At 49.0% G+C, this 15,640-nt stretch overlaps 1 protein-coding gene across 1 annotated transcript in view; it reads right to left on the bottom strand.

The window, feature by feature from the left end:
• Positions 1 to 1,143: 1,143 nt before the first annotated feature.
• Positions 1,144 to 15,640, bottom strand: part of LOC104847766 (olfactory receptor 52K1-like) — an 18,941-nt gene continuing 4,444 nt past the window's right edge. Inside the window, 6 exon segments of the mRNA XM_010603333.1 lie at positions 1,144 to 1,354; positions 1,356 to 1,503; positions 1,506 to 1,875; positions 1,877 to 1,924; positions 2,358 to 2,667; positions 15,475 to 15,625. Coding sequence (XP_010601635.1) covers positions 1,144 to 1,354; positions 1,356 to 1,503; positions 1,506 to 1,875; positions 1,877 to 1,924; positions 2,358 to 2,667; positions 15,475 to 15,625 — 1,238 coding nt within the window.

Genomic DNA, 15,640 nt, shown 5'->3' with positions numbered 1-15,640 from the left:
TGCCCCAGCACAGGACCTAACATTGCTGACTACTTTAACTTTCCTCACAGTCTCTTTCCCGTGCTTTAGTAAAGCCATTTGCCTTGTTTTCTTTCTGCCTCTGCATATAAACTCAGCTTTCTGATTTACATTGGTCTACCTCTCTTTACTTCTGCTGTCATAGGTTAGGTTCAGGTCACTGTTTTCTCATCTGGACAAGCGTAGCAGCCTCCTAACAGCCATCTTGGCCTCCAAACCATTCCCTACCATGCTGACTATGAAATATAAATATGATTTTTTCCACATCCGTACTTTGGACTTCTGAATGATTACCTCTTGCCTGGAGTAGAAACTAAAATTCCTCATCATGACAGGTAAGGTCTTTCATTGTCTGGCCTCTGCTTACCCTCCAAGCTTTATTTGGTTTCATAGCCCCATACTCTCTCTCTTTCTCTCTCTTTTTTTGGTACTGGGGATTGAACTCGGGTCCTTGCAATTGCAAGTCAGGCCACTGAACCACTGAGTTAAATCCCCAGCCCAGCCCCATACTCTATGCTAAGGAAAACATACGTTTATTGGCGAGTGCCCTTGTCTGCCATTTTGATCCATGTTTAAGCATTTCCCCAGGCTCTTCCTCCACCTAGAGTGAGTTTTCTCCTCTCTATTTCTTTCCTCTCCAGAGAACGTTTGTTATCCTTCAAATCCAGCTCAAGGTGACCTTCTCTTTGAAGTGTTCCGAGTTTTATTGAGTGTTTTTTCCTCGACCTTCCCACAGAATTTTGTACATAAAAAGTCATTATTGAATACTGCATTTCTATAGCTCCTAGATTTGTGACTCCCTCTGGGAAGAGGCAGATTTTTCTCTTTGCAGTTACAGTGTTAGCATGATGCATGTATAATAACTATTTGATGAATGAATGAATGAAACATGCAGAAGGTAGGGAGAACATTTAGAAGCCAGAGGTAGAAACTTGCTTTGCAGTTGCCTACTGTAACTTGCCTAGTGTAACTCTGGGGGAGGGGCTTTTTCTCAGAAAATAGACATAAGACTCAAAGGTGAATGCAGACAGCCACGCCAAAAATAAACAGGGATGACTTTCTCACATAATTAACTTCCCATCACCGGATAGGGAGGCTGATTTTGGGACATCAAGTCCCAGAGAATCAGCCAGGAATCTCCCTCCGCAAGGACAGCAACTGGAGCTTCTGAGTGGAGACCTGCTGCTGCGTCCTTTGGAAGAGAGTTGCTAGGTGCTGCCTGATTTCCTTGGTTCTGGCCCCATAGATGATGGGGTTGACCAGACACGGGAGCAGCAGGTAGAAGGCACTGAGCAGGTTGCGCACATCCTGGGAGGCAGTGCGGGCCACAGGTAGACGATGATGAGGACATGGTGGAGGAGTAGACAGTGAAGACGACCAGCAGGTGGGAGCCACAGGTGTTCAGGGCCTTGGAGCGGCCTCCCCGTGCTGAAATCCTGAAGGCGGCACGGACGATGCGAGAATAGGAGGCTCCTAGCGGGATCAGTCCAGGACCCTGTTGAAGATGCGGACAGTGAGCTCCACGGTCTTGTGCAGGGAAACGTCCCCGCAGGAGAGCTTCATGCGGGCCATGCGCTCGCAGGCCAAGTGATGGATCACGTCTGAGAGGCTGAAGCGGACCCGAGAGGCCAGCCCCACCACGGGCGCAACTATGCACGCGCTCCTGGCTGCCGCCGCTCCCAGCAGACCATCCAGCAACCCGCTGGTCACCATCTCTGGGTAGCGATCTAGCGCCATGACCAGGAGGATGCTGCACTCAAAGACGATGAGGAAGTAGATGCAGAACATCTGGACCAGGCACCGAGCCAGGGAGACGCGGCTGAAGCGCGTGGAGAAGCTGAAGAGCAAGGCGGGCCGGCACCATGGTGGCGGCGGCGCAGATGTTGACGGTCAGGAGCAGGCTGATGTGTTAGGGAATTGATCATGTTAAAGTATGCTGTGACGCCTCCTCACAGGCTGCACTCTCCTGGTACATCTTGGCTCCTAAAATGACCTCATGCCCTTATCTCTGGTTTCCCTCCCCCGCAAGGCCAGGAAAGTTTCCCCCAGGAAAGTTGAAACCTGTGTCTGCAGGACTGGGCCCATAAAAGCAATCTGGCCTGTGATAGGTTAAAAGTAGCTCACTCCTCATAAATAAGCAATAGCTCCTTCTCCCCCCCCTCTCTCTCTCTCTCTCTCTCTCTCTCTCTCTCTCTCTCTCTCTCTCTCTCTCTCTCTCTGTGCCTTCCTGCTTCCTGCTCGCCACCCTACAATAAAGATCTCCTGCTGGACCTCTCGGTGTGTGAGTGGCCTAATTGGGAAGGGGCACCCGAAAGGGCACGCGAACCCCCTTTCATGATGAGCAGGTACATGGGCTGGTGCAGGCTGCGCTGGGCTAGCACGGTGTAGACGACCAGGGCATAGGCGGAGAGGATCACCAGGCAGAGGCCGAGGGAGGGAGGCAGCAGGAGGATGCGAGACTCCCGCAGCCCCGGGAAGCCCACCAGGAGGAAGCTGGTGCAGGACCCGTGGGAGCCGCCACTGCTCCACCCTGACACCTCCCGCAGGGTGGCGACAGCTGCGGGCCAGAGTGGGGCCCCTGCTACAGGACCTGCCCCTGCCTCACCAGGCTGGAGTGGGGGCTTTGGTCCATATGAGTCTCCTGTATTTCTGAAGGAAAAATAAAGGCATTTAAGGCCATAAAGTCTTTGTTTTCATCTGAAATAAATTTCTTAAGGCAGATATTTGATGTGGAATTACTTGGTCAAATGATACAAACAGTTTTGCGAGTGTCAAGTGGATTTACCTGGAAGTTATGTGAATTTTCTCATGGACTTACGGGTGCTAGTATTGAATTAGCATACTTTAAAAACATTCATGGTTATAAAATAGTTTTATTTGGCACGTTCTTTTCTGAACTTTCTATTTATGTTGTTTGGACATGTACCCATTAGGGACTTAAGTGTTTGCCCTAGAAATTTATATGCGAATATCAGTATGTCTTTTCTGATCAGTGAAACACGTCGTACACATCTTGTTATTACTTGCATTTTGTTTATGAAAACAAAATATTTGTTTCATTTTAATGTATAACATTATATCTGTTGATATTTATTTTTATGAATTCTTTCCTTCTTTTAAGCAGAGCCAAGAACATTCTTGTTCAAAGATCAAATAGTGTACTATATATTGTTTTAAGGATGAATTTTCATATTGTCTTTTTTTTTTTTTTTGATTTTTTGAGACAGAGTCTCACTATGTAGTTGAGACTGATCTGGACCTCACTATGTAGCCCAGGGTGGTCTCGAACTCACGGCGATCCTCCTGCCTCAGCCTCCCAAGTGCTGGGATTACAGGTGTGTGCCACCATGCCTGGCTTCATAGTAAGTGTTGATCTACACAGAATTCATTTTGATGTGTGACATGAGGTCAAGACCTAACTTGATTTCCTCACAAATAGCTAAAAGCTTATTCCTGTTTCATTTTATCCATGGCTTTGTGTTTCCATCTCTAGCCTGGATTATATTAATCTATGTGGAGGGGTTGAGTTTTTAGACAGTGGTGTTTGTACCTGAGCCAGTACCATAGTATTTTCTAGGATAAAAGAGTGAGTAGTTCACATACCATATAGTTTTTCTATGTAATGTGTACAATTTGGTGGCTTTTAGCAAATCCACAGAGTTGTGCAACCTTTGCCACACTCAACAACTTTATCAGCCCCAAATAGGAAACCTGGGTGGCCATTCCTCACTTTTCCCAATTGCCTTGGCCCTAGGCAAAAAGCCACTAACCTACTTTCTGTATCAATGGCTTTGCCTAGTTAGCACGTTTTGCTTAAGTGAAACCATATAATATGTAGTCTTTAGTGGCTGCCTATTTTCACTTAGCACAATTCACCTGTCTTGTCCTTCCTAGTGGCTGGAATAACATTCTGTTGCATCGGTGAGTCATCTTTTATTTATCCATTCACCCATCGATGGACACTTGGATTGTTTCTACTTTCTGATTATCGTGAGTAATGCTGCTGTGAACATGCATATACAAGTTGTTGCATAAACATATTTCTGAAACTGCTGGTTGCACGATAATTCAGTTTACACTTTGCCAGGCTCTTAGGAAGCAGCGGCACTGTTTTGCATCCCCACCAACAGTGTATGCTTGTTCCAATTTCTCAGGATCATTTCAAGCACTTGTTATTAACTGTCTTTTTTATTCCATTCAGCCCAGTGATTTTGATTTGCAATTTTAAGGGCATTTTGTGTTCTTTGAGATAGAGTCTCACTGTATAATTATTCCAGGCTGCCCTAGAACTCACCACCCTCCTATTATGGGCCCGGAGGGCTGGTATTCCAGATGTGGACCACTATCTCTAGATTTTTAGAGTTACTGGTGTTGTGCATCTTTTCATGTGTTTTTTGTTCATTTGTATATTTTATCTGGAATAATGTCTGTTCAAATCCTTTGACCATTTTTTTTTAACTGGGATGTTGAGCTGGGAAAGTATTGTACTATTTTAATCATTATAGCTTCATAATTTATTTTGATTTCTAATGAAACAGCCCCACAAATATTTCTGTTAAATTGTTTTTATTACTTTCAAATTTTACTGTTTCAACCTTTAGATTCATTTTTCCAATTTCCAAAAATAATCTCATTGCAATGTAAAATTTTGATTTCACTGAATTTATGAAGAAATCCGGTGGTGGGGGTCCTGATATTTTGACAATAGTCAGTCTTTCCAACAAAGTATGGCATTCTAAGTTTTCAAGCCTTGTTTCCTGTCACTCAGCAGCTTGACAGTTTTATTCGTACAGGTACATGATGACAGGAACTCATTTGTATTCCAAGAATACAAATGTAGACCCTGACACATGAGAAACAGTATTTGTTGAATAATGAATAGCTCTCCCACATTTCTTATGTTTTGTTATTCGTTACCACTGAGGCCATAGTAATTCTATCATAGTCTTTCATTCATCCTATATAGAAAAGATACTAACTTTGTACATTTATATTGTTCTATATTATTTTATTTTTTGAGATAACGTCTTACTATATACTTCAGACTGGCCTTGAACTCACTGTGTACCTGAGACTGGCTCAAACTTATGGCAATCCTCCTGCCTCAGCCTCCCAAGAGCTAGGATTATAGGCATGTACCACCATGCCCATCTGTCACATTTTTTTAAATGGGGTTCTCATGTTGAGATTAGTGTCCTTTTTATTTTTATTTTTAAAATTATGTTTATTGGTACATTTTAGGTATACAGTACAGTTACATTCATTATTGGGATCTTGTACCTTTACATGACGTGTCTTGGTTCTCATTTTTACCCCTTGTCACATTTTAAAATTCCTTGTTAAAAATATTTTTCAGTTCGTTCTACCGGATATGCTATAATACTATTATAGTATAGTATATTATACTATTCTATAGTCTTTTTTGAATCTTTTCTTTTTTTTTTTTTTTGTACTGGGGATTGAACTCAGGCCCTTGTGCTTGAGAGGCAGGCGGCAGAACCACTGAGCTACATCCCTGGCCCAGTTCTCTAGTCTCTATGAGTTTTAGAGTAAAAAGGTAGCCCTTCAGGGTGTCTGTGGGAACTGCATGAACAGACACTGGCGGGAACACTCAGAGACACCCACTCAGAGACGTCCTATTCTGAAGAAGCGAATCTGCTGCAGACCACAGCCAAAGTCAGGCTCCTGTCCCCACAGCTCAGACCCTGTTCTTGCTAGAAGTTGCCTCACCAACTCACCAAGCATCCAGATGGTGGAAGGACTCGGACGTCAGGAGCTCGACTGTCAGAGCAGGGAGAAGTGCTGCTGCACACAAGACAGGACCTGGGGTGGCGGCAGCAGCAGTTCCTAAATGTTCAGTCCAGGGCAGGTGAGCTCCTCTTCCCGTTCATTTCTCGACCTCTCTGACCCAAGCCATGCAAAACTGAGAATTCTGCACATATAGGCACGTGAGGCAGAGGGGTGTAGAAAGCATTGTGTTCAGTTCCTTCCCTTCCGTGGATTCCCTTGGCTTACACAGTTCTAGTGCCACATTGCTCTGGTGATCACTGTGTCTTGAGGCCAAGCAGCTCTGTGATTTGGTTGCCTTCTCTAAATATCATTCCTCACTTAGGCTAAAACCTCTCTTCATGTGGTGTCATATCCTTGACTCCAGGTCTCTTAACTCTGAGAAATAGTTTCTAGGGGTTGTTTTGATAAGAAGGAATGGGTGGAAAACAAACATTTTTTTTTTGAGGGCCTCCCATGTTCTGGGCCTCATGAAGTGCTCCCGTGGGCTGTAGGTATTAGAAGTAAGAGCCGGACACAAGAAGTCCCCCTTTAATCATCCGCTGATAGATCATTCAACACCTTTTTTTGACAATGATTATGTACCAGACACTGTCCTGTACACGGAGGCCTCACATATGCACCAGCTGTAGTTTCTTTGCTGAAGTTGCTTGGAGTCCAGGGGGGAAGGCCCAGAGTGCCATCCCAACCCAGAACACTGCTAACAAGTCTCTAATTCAGCCTCTGGGTGCTGGGAAAACTTCTCAGAGGAGGTGGTTTCTATTCTGGGGGTCAAAAAATTTGAGTCAGTTAAATCAAGGACAGGTGGGGTGCAAACATAAAGCTGAGAATTGGTGGGGGAAGGAGCAGAGCTCCAAAGCCAAGTTCCCTCTCACTATTATCACAGCTGAAGGGAGACACTTGGACATGGAGGACAAATGGCAGGAAGAAGCAGTATTAGAGAGAAGTGAGGCGGTGAACTAAACTCCTTGCTCATTTTCCACTGCTGATGAGACTCCACTTCTGAAAGGTGAGAGATAGGCTGGGCTTCAAAAGGGATTTCCTTCCGAGGAGACCTGGAGCCGGGGAAGGGGACAGTGGTGTGGCCTGCAGGTAGGGGCAAGGTTATCCAGAGATGGGGGCGAGTCCAATCAGCCTCCTTCCCTGGGCCCGCCCTGCTCATCTCAGCTCTTTGCTGTAGCCCTTTAGCAAGAGGCACCACCCCAGACCCCGCTGCCCTTGTCTGTTGATCCCTGGAACTCATACTCACCTCAACAAGTCAGGCAGGAGAAGGCAGAACCAGCAGGCTCCCTAAGTGCAGTTATAAATGCACCCGCACTCCTCCCCCTGGGAGCCTAGGCTCTGGCTCAGCTGATATGCAGTCAGTCAAGAGCTGCCTGACCGACCCACGGTCTCTTCGGAATGGCACAGGACTGGCCTGGAGCCTGGTCTCCTGACATCCAGGCCGGGCTCTTCCTATGGTCAGGGCTGCCCACAGTCCCTGCTCTGGAGCTACGGACTCCATCCACATAGACAGGGAGAATTCAGACCTTCTGCCTCAGTCCCAGATGGCAGCCCACCCAGAGGCTGCGTCAGGGAGCAGACTGCAGGATGTTGGTCAGCCTAGCAGGAAGGTGCTAAACCTCAGGGATAAGGGGCCAAGAGTTCCAGGGAAGGGCATTTATTGAGCACCACTATGGGAGTAGGGGGAGCTAGAAGCAGGAACTGAAGCTGTGGGGGCCCTGTTGAAATGAGGATGCTCTCACCCTGGTTTAAGGGTGGGCATCTAGGATTGGAGGTTTTAGGCAACTTGTCCAAGGTTACTCTGCAGACCAGTGGTCATGCTGGAATGGGTCATGGGACCTAAACCTGGTTCCCTCCACTCACCCCTCTGTTTTGTCTCCTTCTGGACCCAAGGGAAGAACAGATGGGGCTCAGGAAAGGTTTCACAGGGGAGGAGACATCCGAGCTTGGCCTGGAAGGTCTGGAAACAGCCACTCAGACAGTGAGGAAGATAGCCAAGGCTGAGGCGCATAGGCACGGGGCTGTAAGGCCTATTCCAACGTCTTAGTTGTGGGGAAAAGGCAGGAACCACACAGATTGGCTTGGAGCCCTGGGGACTCTCTAGTGCCTCTGGCTGGGTTGTCCAGCCCGCCTGGGTTGAGGAGGCGTGAGGGTGGTGTTGGGCAGATGCTGGAATGGAAGGCCTCACAGACATCCCTGCAGACTCTGCCCTGGGCCTAGGTGTGAGGTTTGCCAATGAACTTGCCATAGTTACAGTTCCGTGTTCTGCAGATGACTTAATTTCCCCAACCCACCCGGGAGGTGGGTGGCACCACCCCACTTTCCAGGTGAGAGAACTGAGATTTGAGCAGGCAGTCTCACTGCTGCTTGGAAACAGCGTCTCCTTGCTCATCCTGGTTACTGGGGTGCCGGATGGGAATGGTGGCCAGGTTCTCCTCTCCATATGAGGTGGTTCAGGGACCAGGCTTAGTCAGGCCCTGTGCTCTTGGCCACCCCAGTACCTCAGCCTGACACCCCCAATCTTGCTGTTTCCAGTGTGGAAGTGGGTTTCTTTCAGGCAGATACCCTAACCTTTGCAGTCTTAGTGTTGCCCCTAGAGGAAGCGGGGAGAAAATCTCCAGGCAGGAGGCAAGTAGCCTTGAGCCAGGTGAGGAGCCTCCCTCCTTGGTGGGGCAGTTTATTCCATACAGGCACAGTGAGATGCTTCCAGACAGACTTGGTGCGAGGGGCTCAGCACTGGCTTGGTTAGAGTAGCAGAACCAGAGATCTTTGTTCTGGTTGGGAAGTAGTGAGCAGAGCTGGGGATCCCTGGCCCAGCCTCTGGTCTGGGCACTTCCCTGTACCAGACACCCCCTCCTCTTCTGTGGATACATTTGTGGGTCCTTTCTTGGGGCCCAAAAGGAAGACATGTCAGGCCCCTGAGGAGGAGGAGGAGGATGAGGAGGAGAGGCACCAACTCTGATTCTGAAAGGCCCGTCCTGATTTGCCCGAGTCAGGCGTTGGCCTTTGAGAGTCCTGGGCTCAGGATGAGTCATCAGTTGTGGCTGAAGGGCTTCAGTCCCCTCTAGACTCCCTCAGTTGACCCCTCCCAGATTGGCCAGGAACAACAGGCAAGAAGTAGCTCATTAACCAGGTTCCACACCAGGGGTGTTACATGCCGTACCTCACAAGTCCTTAAAAAGCAGTGATCATCAAACCTATATTACAGATAAAGAAGCGGAGGCTTCTGAAGTTGCAGTTGCTGTTGGCCAAGGCTGAGCACTCATAAGTGGCATTGTTGGGACATGGAATCAAGCCTGGTTCTGACCCCTACACTCCTGTAAGATGCTTGGCCTGGGCTGGGGTGCAAGGCGGCTGTTCTGGAAAAGCTCTACCGAGTCCTTGAGGACAGGGGTCGGGCTAGATGACCGCTTGGCTGAATCTCAGCATGTGCTCTGCTCTTTCATTTTGAAGGGGTCTGGACTCAGGGCCCACCCACTGTGGGTTCATGCGCCTAGAGAAGGGATGCAATCTATTCTGTCAGGCCATCCTTTGGGCTAAGCACCCAGGCCCCGAGAAATCAGGCAGCAAAGACCTCATGCCATGGCAGTGGGAAGTCCAGCAAGTGGCATCTGTGTGGTGGGGGCAGGTGAGAGGCCAGGTCAGGAGGTTTCAAGCCTCCACCCCCCCAGCAACCCCAGTTGTACAATCTCAGCTCCTCCTAACTCATAAATATGGTTATTTGGTTTGGGGGTGCATTAATTTCAGAGTGAGGCTTTTGATTCGGCCTCTCCTTCCGTATCTAAACCTGGGCTGGGAGTCTCACCCAGCATCTGTGGACTGGTAGATCTCTGGCCTCTCCTGGCTGCAGGATTGTCTTTCCTCAGAAATTTGAGGTGTACGCCCTGGCGAGGCGCATCCCGCACTTCCCCAGAGTAGCCACAAGGTGGAACCCAAGGACCACATCTTGCTAGGAGGGACTGTGACTGAGGCGAGCAGTAGTCTGCCCAGTTTGAGGCACCTCAACCTCAGATATCCCTGATGCACCCCCACGCACCTCCACAGGACGGTCTGTTGTGTCAGGCTGGTGTCAGGGCCTGGGGCAAGGGCTCCGGGATGTAGTTCTAGATTTGTGCAATCTTGGAAGTTGCTTCCTCTGAGACTCAGAGGGCTGTCAGTACTATTGAGCTATAAAGGATAAAGCTGAGTCCTTTGTAGGGAAACAGATGCACCTCGGGGACATAATGTTAAGTGAAATAAATCAGACACAGAACCTTGTATACCAGATGGGTTCTTTTATATGAGAAACCCAAAGTATAAATAAAAGAGCAAAATGAAAGACACATACAAGGAAACAAGGAAATAGATCTTTTACAAACAGGAAGAGGATCAAGAGATGGAGGGAGGACGAGGGAGGAGAGGAGAAAGGGATGTAAAATGAATTAAGATACGACCTGCACCAAATAAAAGTAGTTTTGATGAATCACAAATGTGTACTAATAAAAAATAAAAGTATAAAAAATAGGAAACAGGGAGACAGATCTTTTGCAAAGGGGCGGGGGACCAAGAGATGGATTGTGAGGTACGGGGAGGGGAAGGGAATGGAAAAAGAATTAAGATGTGTTTTGTAGAAGCACTGATGCCTCACAATGGATGTATCACTATGTCCTGCAAACGTGTACTAATAAAAATTAAAAATGGGCATAATAACAGCACCAACCTCACCTTCCTTTCTAGTCTCCTTTCTGCCCTCTTTCCTTTTCTTCCTTCCTGTTCCCCTCCTACCACCATGTTTACTGACACAGCATACAGTTGTGAATAAGCAAAGCCTCATGGTCGTTCTGAGGACCAAAGCAGGCAGTGTTCGAGGTCACTTAGCACACTGTCTCATACAGAGGTGCCTTGGTTCACAAACTCAATTCTCTCCACCGATCTGGTCGAAATGGAATCTGAGGAGAACCAAGTCAAACTTCCCCATAAGGTCAGCACTGAACCTAACCATTGAATTCGACTCGATTCTCGTCCAATTTGGTTTGTGACCAGAATTGTGGAAAGAGTTAAGTTTGTGAACCCGAGGTACCTCTGTATAATGTGGACTTTATAAATATTAGCTAAGACTCTCATCTCTGTACCATTTGTGTGGGTCCTATTGTTATTGCTAATTTATGCAGGAGGAAGCCGCAAGAGGATTTACCCATGGCCATGCAGCCAGGAAGTAACAGAGCTGGGACTCAGCCCTGAGCCCTGCCAATGCTGGTTCTCGTATTGAACCTGGGGTGTGTGGCTCCTCTGAGCTCCCTCCAATTTTTCTCAGAGACTGGGCACCATTTCGGTCACTTCTGCAGACTTTCTTAAGAAAGCAGAGCCTCAGCCTTCTCCTGCCCCTGGAGTACCACTGTTCTGTAGGTTTGGTCCTGGTGGGGACTGACTGGGAAGACTAGCCGTCATCAAGAGGTCACCAATGATTCAGGGGCCCCGAGAAAGCGCCAGGAGCAGCTTCCTGGGGCCAGGCCTGCCAGGGAACAGAGACACTGTCACAAATGCCCATCACGTGGAGTGAGACTACTGAGCTCTGCCCTTCCCCAAGGGTCTGTGCGGTGTGAGGGGAGAGCACCTGACAGTTTCTCTTCAGAGAGATTGTGGGGGCCCCTGTTGGATGTGAAGGATCAGTAGGTTGCGTCTTAAAGCCGAGTCACATAGCAAGCTCTCTGCTGCTGCTTAAGCCATGAGCTTATTTGGCTGTGACTCTGGGAGCAGAGAGAGGGTGCCTGGAACTCACACCCATGAGCAGGGGGAGGCAGGGGAGGCAGCCTGTAGCTCCCACACCCTCCCTGTCCCAAGGCCTTGTTGCCCTCTCGGTGCAGTCTGAGTCTCTGCTGCTGTGGCTCCAGCTCCGTGGGGTTAAGAGTGAGGGAAGTGGGGGCTGAGGACAGGCCGCCCTCTCCCGCCCAGACACTTGAGCACCTTGGGCAGAAAAGCCCTGGGATTCGCTCAGGGCGGTGCTTCCCACCATCAGAGGGCCTTGGGCTGTGGCTCCAGGTTTCTGGACCTGTTTCCTTGTCTGTGAGATGGTCACACATATTTCTGCACAGCTCTGTGTATGAACAGAAGCAGACCATGGAGCTTGATTCTCACAATTACTCTGCAAGGTGGGAACAGTTCCACCATGTTAGATCCTAGAAAGCTGGGCTCAGAGAGGGAGGAGCCATCAGATGCCTGGGGTACACATCAGAGTCACTTCCTCACTGCCCCCAAGCTGAGGAGGGCAGGGTGAGCATCTAGCTCACTCCAAACCCAGCCCCATACAGAGCCTGACGTGGATTAATTAAACTAAACATTTTTAAAAGAATTGTTAGCTCTCAATTCTGTGCTTTTTTTTTCCTTTGCCAAGATGCAATACAGCATTAACCACAGCCATTTAATGAACATTTTCTTTGGGCCAGGCCTTTATCGGGTGTTTTATAGTAACTGTCTTCAACCTCACAATCTTACAAAACAGACGTAACAATAGCCCCAGGTTTACTGATGAAGAAACAAAGACGGGGAAGCTAAGTAGCTAGTGCAAGTTTATGTAGCTGAGCCCGGATCTGTCCCACTTCAAAGCTAGAGCCGTCGACAGGAAATGGCTGCATGGAGCGGGCAGGTGTGACATCCCTGGGTCTCGGCTTCTTTCTCTAGGACATGGGACAACAGTGACCATCTCCTGAGCTTTCCTGAAGGAGAAATGGGCTGACACGTACATGACATTGAGCTGTGCAGTAATAGCCGCTTATCATCTTTATCATCTTATCTTTACATCACTCTCCCTGCCCCCTGTGGCTGCTGTGAGGTGGGCAGGGCCTCTACGACCCATCAGCCTGGTGACCAGGCACCCCTAGCCCTTCAGGAATGTGCTGCTTGGGCTGAGTGTGTCCAGGCGTCCGGGGGTGAGGTGGGGGATGGAGCCAGGGTGCCCCTTGCCAAGCTGAGAGCATCCTTGAGCCTCTGGAGATGAGCGGCGTCTCAGATGCCAGCCTCGATGTGCACCTGGGCCTGAGTAACCCAGAGAAAGCTGGGCACCAGCAGGGACCTCCGTGTCCCCCTGGGTTGGCAAAGTTTGGGCTATGTCGGAGAAAGTTGTGAGTCGCATGGGAGAAGAAAGTTGTGGTTGTTTGAACTTTCTTCATTCTGCGCTCATTGCTCGCTGTCCCCAAGGCCTGCTAGGTGATTTGTCTCCAATTAGGCCATAATGAGCTGGACCTTGGTGGCCTTGGAGGCTCCTGGGGGCACCTAGGCTCAGCAGGACACCTGGGGCCCAATTACAGCTGCTGGGCCTGACGCCAAGTCCAGCTGAGGCCCGAGCCCCAAGGAGATCAGCTCACCCGGCCAAACTTTTAATAAGTGAAATGGCTACCTCTCTCTCTTGCCTGCTGATTGCCCAGGCTTGCCACCTGGGCCCTGCCTGCTCCCCACTTAAAGAGACAGAGAAATTTCTAGAGTATGACTCGCTGCATTTGAAATGACTGAGCAGTCGGTCAGGAGGTCGGGACACTGGAACAAGCCTAGGCCTCTCAGGTTGGCATGAGGCCCCGAGAAGATAACACACACTGTAAAATGTAAACTGGCGAGGACCTTGACTGTGACTTCCTATCCCAGCTGAACCAGAACCAGCTCTGACCTGGGTGCTCCAGAGGCAGCAGTGTGGCCTCCCTGCTCTGCTGGCCACTGGCCTGACCTTGCCTCCAGCCTTCCCCTCCCTGCTCTCCTGCTCGTTCCCAGCAGCCCCGCGTGGGTTGGTAGGCACCCATCTGTCCATTCATTTGCCATGGATAAGTCTGCAGACTCCAAAGCCAAACCTCCTAGGTGTGTATCCTGTGTCCTGCACTGGGTACATGTCCATGCTTCTGTCTCTTCAAATGGGAAAACACTAGCACTTACGGTATATGGTGGTTGCATTAAATGAGTTGAGCCCATGTAAAATGTTTGGAACTGGGCCCAGGGCACAGTAGCCTCCTCATAATTAATATTACTATCTTTCCATTGTGGTGATTCAGGTATTGAGTCACCAAACATCTGGGCTCCTTCTGTGTGCTGAGCATGCAGATAGGCCCCAGAAATACAGCAATGAGTAAGACTAACTTTGGAGCTCATTTTGCGGACACACACACACAGCCATCATTTCAAGACCAAAGGTAAAGCAGGCCGAGGTGGGGATACACCCAGGACACAGCAGAAAGGCCCTGACACCTGCCTGAGGGCTGGGGAGGCACAGACAGGGATGGCATCCCAGAGGAGCTGGAAGGAGGGCAGGCACAGGGGCAAGGTTTACTGAGTGCTTAAGATGGGCTGGGCTCTGTGCTAAGTGCTTTCTTCTGAGGAGTCCACCCTCACACGCATGAAAGGTAGATTTGTTTTACTGAGAAATGACAGTCACTTATCTAAGGTCACCCAACGAGTAAATAGTGAGTTCCAGGATCCAATCCAAGGCTAACCCTAAATCTTGTCTCCTTTTTTCTCCCATGAGAAAAAGTGGCGATGGTTATGGTAGCTGGGGGAGGATACCCTACAAAAGGCACTCCCACAGGAAAATCTGGCTTGGCTGTTGGGGGCCCAAACCTGGGGCTTTTCTTGCACCAGTGGCAGAAGGCACTACAGTGATTACCAGTGCAGGTCCTAACGTGGTTGGCTGGGTTTCAGCCCACTCCCTACCAGTGTGACCTCGACCAAGTCACTTCATCTCTCTGTACCTCAGTTTCCTCTGTAAAACAGGCTAATTTGAACAGCAAACACTTGCAATTATAAGGGCTTCCCCTGCCCTGTGTATTTCACATCTATTCCTCATTTAATCCTCAGATCTTAAATCTTTTTTTTCTCTTAGGTGGGACAATAACTGGGTAGGTTTTAGGAACAAATTAGTTAATAAACACAAAGCACTTATAAAATTGATACATAAAGTGTACAGTAAATGTTAATTACTGTTAACATTCAGCACCACAGAGTACAGCCAAGGGCAGCACTCCTAAAAATCATGACCATTTGAGAGGCAAGTGTGTCCTGAAGTGTATTTCATGAAACAGAATACAAAAGGATGCTAATATCTTAAAAAGGGGCTCTGTTTAAACAAGCTTGGAAAGGCTGAATTAAGGCAAGTTAAGCAGTTTTTTGTCTGACAGACTCCAACTTGCTAAAGTGAATTGTCCACGGCTGGGGATGTAGCTCAGTGGTGCGGCACCTGCCTGGCAAGTGCAAGGTCCTGAGTTCAATCCCCAGGACTGAAAAAAAAAAAAAAATTGTACACTCCTCAAAAGCGCGGTAGACTTAGTGTGCAGCACTCCCCAAATCACTGAGCCTGGAAGCCCATGACAGCTGTTGTCTCTGCAAGACAGGAAAGCAGGAGAAAGAGCATTGGCTTTACTTCAGCCTGTGAGCTGTAGGCCTTCGTGAAGTCATACGATCCTGAGCCTCGGTTTTCCTCTCTATGAAATGGGATAAATGGTACACAAGCTAGAGCCCTCAGGGCGTCGTGAGGACATAGGGTAAAATACACAGCAGAATTACTGGCAAATGACAATAAACATCAGCTCTCTAGCGATGCAAATCCCCTGGGAGGATGGGTGCAGCATTCCCATCCGGACAATCAGAGCTCTCACAGAGCAGGAGGTGGCCTCTAGAACTCTCCAATTTTAGGAGTGGGGGTAGGCGCCATACACCGAGCGTTGCGGTGAAAAGGGGCCCGGCTCCTCGTCTGGCCCACAATGCACTGCGAGGGGCCGGGTCGGGGCGACCTCGCCGCGGGGCAGTGTGGGAAGGCGCCCGCGTAGGGCTCGCGTGGTGGGAGTAAGTTCCCCCTGCTCTGCGGCTGGAGGAGCCGGCG

This window comes from Fukomys damarensis, unplaced genomic scaffold, assembly GCF_012274545.1.
Source record: "Fukomys damarensis isolate Sample0158 unplaced genomic scaffold, DMR_v1.0_HiC HiC_scaffold_16, whole genome shotgun sequence".
NCBI lineage: Eukaryota > Metazoa > Chordata > Mammalia > Rodentia > Bathyergidae > Fukomys > Fukomys damarensis.
This window is presented reverse-complemented; position numbering and strand designations above follow the sequence as displayed.